Source organism: Arachis ipaensis, chromosome B6 (assembly GCF_059453495.1).
Source record: "Arachis ipaensis isolate K30076 ecotype BB chromosome B6, ASM5945349v1, whole genome shotgun sequence".
NCBI classification, from domain to species: Eukaryota; Viridiplantae; Streptophyta; class Magnoliopsida; order Fabales; family Fabaceae; genus Arachis; species Arachis ipaensis.
This window is the reverse complement of record NC_142441.1, coordinates 38055154-38062401: the sequence shown is the minus strand read 5'-3', so window position 1 is coordinate 38062401 and position 7248 is coordinate 38055154. Positions and strand designations below refer to the sequence as shown.

The 7248-nt window shown below is 27.4% G+C and overlaps 1 protein-coding gene across 2 annotated transcripts; it reads right to left on the bottom strand.

Annotated features, from left to right (window-relative positions):
* Positions 1–305: 305 nt before the first annotated feature.
* On the bottom strand, positions 306–3346 carry LOC107646799 (aquaporin TIP1-2-like). Of its 2 annotated transcripts, none has more exons than XM_021104411.2 (2): positions 3224–3346; positions 306–1121 (listed from the first exon to the last, which is right to left on the bottom strand). In XM_021104411.2, exons 1-2 carry the CDS (start codon positions 3344–3346, stop codon positions 306–308), a joined length of 939 nt encoding a protein of 312 aa, XP_020960070.1. The 2 variants fall into 2 exon arrangements, with proteins under 2 accessions (XP_020960070.1, XP_016206440.1); XM_016350954.3 differs by lacking the exon at positions 3224–3346 and adding an exon at positions 1793–1948.
* Positions 3347–7248: the final 3902 nt, after the last annotated feature.

Genomic DNA, 7248 nt, shown 5'->3' with positions numbered 1-7248 from the left:
AACTAATGAATAGAACTTAACATTAGTTATAATAATAATAATAATAATAATAATAATAATAATAATATCTTATGTACTGAGTTAAAACAAAATCTAATAGGTTAAACTAACAATAAATAAAATGACTCAAATTCAATAAATAATTACATTATAAAGGTGTAATTTCCTTAAAATAACAAAACTTTTAGTTGCTTGTAGTAGTTTCAATAAATAACTTCCTTAGAGAATCAATTCCAATCTTTTACATAATATTCTCAACAATTTTTCTATGCAATTTATTATTGGACTTAGGTCCATATTCATCTTCAAACTTGAAGATCATTTGAGACAGCACTCCTAGAAATACTCTTACTATGGCCCAAAGCTAAACTCAACACATCATATTCTTCATTTTCCAAAGTGATACTCTCCTTTGGCAAATTAATAGATACTCCATAATATGTTATACAGGCCAAGAAAGGCCCAACCCAAAAAATCCAATGTCCATTCCACAATAATCCACCTTTTAGTAAAGCTGGGCCTAAACATCTTGCTGGGTTAAGTCCAACACCTGCATAGCTCGGTTGCCCAGTAACAGTTATAGACACAAACACTGCTAATGCCATTGCCCCAGCAATCACAACACACACCATAGGTAATCCTAATTCCTTTGACCTTTTCTTATCAAATCCCAAGGTAATACCAATAAATAGCACCAAAAAGGTGCATGAAAATTCTACTAACAATGCAACTTGTGGCTTTGATCCTAGTCCTTTATCACTATCATTACCAATTGCACATCCTCCCAATGAATATTTGTGTTCCAATTTTGGATCCATGACACATTTTAGCATAATGAAACCAATAATTGAACCAATGCATTGTGCTATGACATAAATTAGTGCACGTACAAGAGTAACAACACCCTTTAGTGCTGCTATGAATGTGAAAACAGGACTCATGTGACCTCCAGAGAGTGGAATTGTGACTATTAGGAACAAGAAGGCTATGATGAACACTGCAAGAGGGACTAGAAGCTTTGGAGCAACTTCATGTGAATCCAAACATGCTATGATTGATGATGTCAGTGTGAACATTAGAGAAGCAGTTGCAACTAACTCAGTCAATGCTGTTTTCCATGTCTGAAACAAGAAGAAAATAAAATAAAATGTCATCTTTTGCATTATGATACTTCATATTCATATGTAATATCGAGATTCAAGATCAGGTGATTACTTACTATGAAAATATTTCATGCGAAGATAATAACTAATATTCATTAGATGGTTTGATATGCTTAATTAAACTACTTAGCATAATATGTATCAATATTTTAGTTATCATCTTTACATAAAGATATTTTTATGTGAATAGTCACCTTAAAAACATTCAACTCGAGAATTCACTTAAACTTGTAAAATTTAAGATCAATAATGAGAATAAAAGAAAGAATTGGACTATAAGTGTGTATTAAATATGAATAATATGTGGATGTGAGTGTGTAATTTGGGAAGAAGAAAAATTAATCAATCAAAAACGAATTAGAAGAGAGAATTTAAGAGTGGAAGACTTAAATTTCATTTCTCATCATCTATCATAATTCTTCATTCTAAGTACTATTTAAATTATTTCTAGTTATAGCTGAATTACTCTACTGATTATACTAGGACCAAATTATACATGTTACATAAACTTCAATAATAAAACTCAAAGGTGTAAACTCATAAAAGTTTATTCGTAGAATCATAAATTTGATCGATTTTAAACCTAAACTTGTAAACTGGAGTTTTAAAACTTATGTGTATGAAATTACCTCTATTGAGAAAATTTCATGGGCACCAATCAAAGCAAGAAATTTGTACCATGCAGACTTTTTATGAACCAAATGTGTTGCCTCTACACTTTGAAAAGACCTTGAAAATTGATCATCACTATCAACTACTACTACTTGGGAAATAGCTGAATCCATGTGATCTTAATTTCAAGAAAAACAAGTGAAATGTGTCTTCTATTTATCAGAATGAGGTAGGGGAAAATTCTTTTGTTAATATGTTTCTATATTTATCCACCTAAATATATAGTGTCTTATGTATCATTATCTCAAACTTCAATTTCACTTCTAATATAATTATCTGTTATAGTTGACAAGTTGAGATAAAACTTTCGGTCCAATTATAACTGAGAATTTGTCCAATACGTAAGTTTTACCACTTGTTCAATATATTGAAGTAGAAATTCCAATGCATCAAAATTTTGGTATAGTGCTATATCACATTTTCTGATATAACTGTCTAGTAATATGCTTCACTTGCAAGAATATTCCCAGTATACAGAAGTTAAAAAGAGAGTAACATGGCTTTTAGTTCTAAGAAATTTTCCCAGTTAACAAAGCCAATTCTTGGCCTAATCTATCTTCTACAATTAAATAATGAAAAAAAAAATCATAATTTACAGTTTACAAGAATTTTTGAAAAACAATCCCTCAGACACGTGTGTCATGCAAACGATAGTTGCATTCAATAACAAAATAAACATGTCATTATTGTATTATTTAGTTTTTAATTAAATATACATTTTATTATATAGAATCATACTGTACACAAAGGCACATTCATGGTATATGCTATGGATGACAGGGTAGCCTTTTAGGATCAGAAGCAAGAAAAAGATAAAAACTTAAACATCACAATTCACATAAATTTGAGACTTCTTATATGAGCTCTACATGCTTGTATTTTTAGCATTACAGATACCTGCCGCTTACCACAGTTTCTAAATCACTCTGCATATATTGCATAGACTTAAAGCTTTGAATAATTTTGTTTATAGAAGAATTTAACACTCTATTTGACTAGAAAACTTGTTTTTCGGAGATATAGATTTCAAGTCATTATCATACATTAAGGTAATCCAATAGTTCAAATTTGGATTCTGATCTATCATGATGACTTAGTGCTTGATTTAAATTTATACTATTAAATTATCTTAGTGTATAACGTACCATATTTCTGCCTTTCTAGCTCAACTAAGATCATGTGCAAATTTCACAGTCGAAATTTAAGGAATGGGATAGTCAACACCTTAGCATCAATAGATGGTTCACAAAAAGGCATATATCAAACGGTGAAGAAACTCTTCATATATCACTTTGGCTAGAAGCTAAGATGAATTATATTATATGAGAAACTAGAAAGCACATATACATATATTATATAATGACAACAAAAATAAGATATTCAATTACCTCTGGCATGAAAATCTCATGTGCTCCAATGAAAGAAAGAAAACTAGACTTTAAAGACTTCTTGCTATCCAAAGAGCTAACCTTGTAAGTCTGAACAGAACTTGAAACTTGTTGTTGCACCATCTGTCCTGGATTTTTAAAGGAACAACTTTCTGAACTTAAAGTAGACGCACATCATTAGGGATATTAATATCTATATATTTATATAATATAGTAGCCAACCTTGAGAATTGTTGGTGGCTTGGTGCCATTTAAGAGAAGCCTAGCTTCTCTTTAACCTTTTTCGCTCAGAACAAAGCTAATTCTTGGAGCTAAGTAAATTTTCGTACGCATATAGAAAAGCAGCTGCGTGAATGTCTAAGACATGATCCATAGTTTTCTGCCAAAATTCTTATAGCAATGTAATCCATGCACATTACAACATCTGATCTGAAGCTGCGTGAATGTCTATGACATGGATAGGTTCCCCTTACTTGGAATAATATTTGTCACTAGACACAAACAAGAAGATATGGTTTGTAGTTTTCTCTTAGCTATGAGTTTCTTTTATTATTATGAACAAAAATTTAGATGAGTTCAATACAGAATCCATCAAGGATAAGACATAGATCATTTACTAAAAGAACCCTCATAGTAGTACAAAGTAAGGTATTGCAATAAAGATATTCTTAAATATTTAATGGCTTCTCCTTTTCAGAATACCAATCCTTATCTATGTAGTCCATGCAATGAAGAAACCAAATGTTATCATCATGGCTTCTCAAGATACTTAAGAGCCATATATCATCATCATCAACAACAACAAAGATTTATCTTATTAAGTGCAACCAACTACATAGATCAAACAATGTTTTCAAGCCTTATCATGTATCATATCTTAGATTGTATATATAGATCTTTTTTGACCATTTTATGTATGGTTTTCTTGAATATTTTTTCGTCTTTCGTCTCCATCTCACCTACCATTTTAACCGAGAACTCTATTAATTTTTTTTTTAACATATCCAAAAAATCACTTGAGACAAGATTTCTATATATTATTTTTTCAACAAAGAGGCATATAACATCGTATGGAGAAAACAAAACCTTATTTAAGATAATAGATATATTAATTATAGCTATTTCTCCAATTCAATCAAAGACCTTGCACTGGATTTCGAGAGTATATCTTGGGTATATACTGAAAAGATACTAAGATTTGAACATGCGTTACATTTTTTGTTTTTGATGTGACATTGATTTGTATTTTGCACTCCATTAATCAACATCTTGAATATAATGTTCAGCCTCTAACAAAAAAAACTGACTAATTGTATGATGAATCTTGTCTTTAGTCCATCAACAAGAAGGAAAAAAAACCTAAATCCATACACGGTGGTCCAACACCGCGTTGCACCGCGCCACCCACCACCATCCATAACTCAGAATCGTCCTTGCCACCCATTACTGTCCGTCGTTCAGAGATCGTAATAAAAAATAAACATTCGAAACGTAACAAAAATAAATATCCAAAACCTAAAAAAAAAAATTGATCATTGATTTGAGTATCGGTGATAGTGCTACTATACCTGGCAGCAGGGGCAAATTTAGAGGAGGGCCAGTAGGGGTCATTGCCTCCCAAAAAATTTTGAAACTTTTATATATTATATGATGACATTGATTTTTAAAATTTTATTGTTAGTCTAGTGGCTAATTAAAATAATTTTTGTCTCATGACCTGGGTTGAAATCTCAATTGTTATATTTTGAACATTAATAATATATTATATTTTCTTAAACCAACCATTTTAATCAATAAATTTTTTTTAATTATTCTTTCTATTTTTTATTATTTTTATTAACCATTTGTTTTTATTATATTTTTTTTATTGTTCCATTTATCTTTTGAATTTTTTTCCCTTAACTTTTAAATCTATATCATCGTATAGAAAATACTTTAATTTTTATAACAAATTCTAATGAAATAATAAAAAAGTATATACATAAAAATTAAATTCTTTCAATATTTATTTATTTTCTCATGATATTAAAATAATTTAAATAAATTATATATTAGTATAAATATTTTACATATTTTATTTACCAATTCATTTTAAATACATATGTAAAAAATATCAAAATAAATTTATCTATATTATTCATGTTACATTTTTTATAATAATAATAATAATAATAATAATAATAATAATAATAATAATAATAATAATAATAAAAAAGAAAGATAAAAATTAGAATTTTAGTTATTATGAATGATATCAAATATAAAATTATTATTTTTTAGTAAAATTTTTTATTAAAAATAATAATAAAAAATAATATTATTGATTATATAAATATTTAATTTTTGGTCCCTCTTCAAAAAATTTTTGAATAATCCGCCCCTGCCTACAGTGGCGGAACTTGGAGAAATTTTGGGGGTTAAAAAATTTGAACATAAAAACTATATAATAATATTTATATTAAAATAAAATTTATAAATATAATTACTTTTACGTTTATTACTAATATAACAATAAATAAATAACTATATAGACAGATATTATAAAATAATTTAAAATTATAAAATAAATAATTATATAAATAAAAGAAATTAATTTTATTACAACTAATTTCAATATTAAAATTATAAAACCTAATTGATAATAAGAATAATAAATAATAATAAAAATAAAATTTTAATTTGTATAAAAATAAGTCAATAAAGCTTTTAATTTGTAAAGTCCATTAAAGCTCAAATTTAAGATATTATTGTAAAATAAATAAGTATATAAATAAAAGAAATTAATTTGACTACAACTAATTCTAATATTAAAATTATAAAATTTTATTGATAATGAAAATAATAAATAATAATGAGAATGAGATTTTAATTTGTATGAATAAGTCAATAAAATCTTTAATTTATAAAAGTTGATTAAAATTCAAATTTAAAATATTAACAATTAACATTAAAAATAATTGAATAAATATAAAAAGTGAAAATTGATCCCACAAATTTATATTAATATTACTAATTCTTTTATAAAAACCTTGAGCGAGGAAGTCGTGGCCCCTTCGTTTGCACTAAGCTCCGTTCCTGCCTGCCTGGCAGCATCCGCTGGACCCATATATATTTTCTATAGATGTTCTATACTTGATCAGTTTGATCAGAACATGATGAAAAACCTTGGTACAAAATCTATATATGCTACTTTTGTTTTCTTCCTTCAGTTATTACCTATATAATTATTCATTGTTTTATTAATTTGATTATTTTTCTATATGATTTTTACCACGAATAACTATCAGTACGACCTTGAAATACTTTCAACCCGTCGTCGCTTGTTTTCCATGAATTTAGAGAATAATTATTTTTGTATATGATTATTGTTGCTGAAGTTTTGGATGTCAATAATCCAGTTTTAATTAGTGATTTTGTGGATTTTAAACATGTGTGCAAGTAGAAAAGATTTGTTCAACTATTGGAGGATGTGTTTAAACCACCCCACTCTTATTAAAAACTCTCATAAGAGAAATAGGAGTCAAAAGTTTATTGTATGGTCGTCACAGTTTTAGGAAGAGTTTTGTATTTTCTTAACACTACAAGTGTGCATGATATATATATGAATGAAAGTAAGGAGCTTCAGGATCTATGGTAGGAACTCAAAACTTTTGGATAATTACGGCGGTATGAATCGCCATTATACTTAATAATAACATTTTTCTAAAACTATCGTAATCCAGAGTGTTATTTTAGTTATTGCGGCAGTTTTTGTCATGTTTAATATGATAGTTTAAATCACCCTTTTAATTAGATAAAACAATAACTTTTTTTATTGATTAAAATAGCGGTCTAAAACTGTCGTATTTTACAGTATGTAATAGCATTTTTCTTTATTTAAAATGAAAGTTTTATTTAAATAAAATAATAATTTGTGTTTTTAAAATGTCAGTTTTTAACCGCCGCTTTATGCCTTTTAAAATGGCAGTTTTAACTACCAATTTTACTTGATTATAATAATAGTTTTTTTCTATTTTAAAATTGTT

What these genes read in the sequence shown, in the direction of transcription:
- LOC107646799 (XM_016350954.3), bottom strand. Translation starts at nt 1,948, where the DNA reads ATGGATTCAGCTATTTCCCAAGTAGTAGTAGTTGATAGTGATGATCAA. An exon ending in ATGAAATTTTCTCAATAGAG is followed by an intron (nt 1,122 to 1,792) that starts GTAATTTCATAC and finishes TTCTTGTTTCAG; the next exon opens with ACATGGAAAACAGCATTGAC.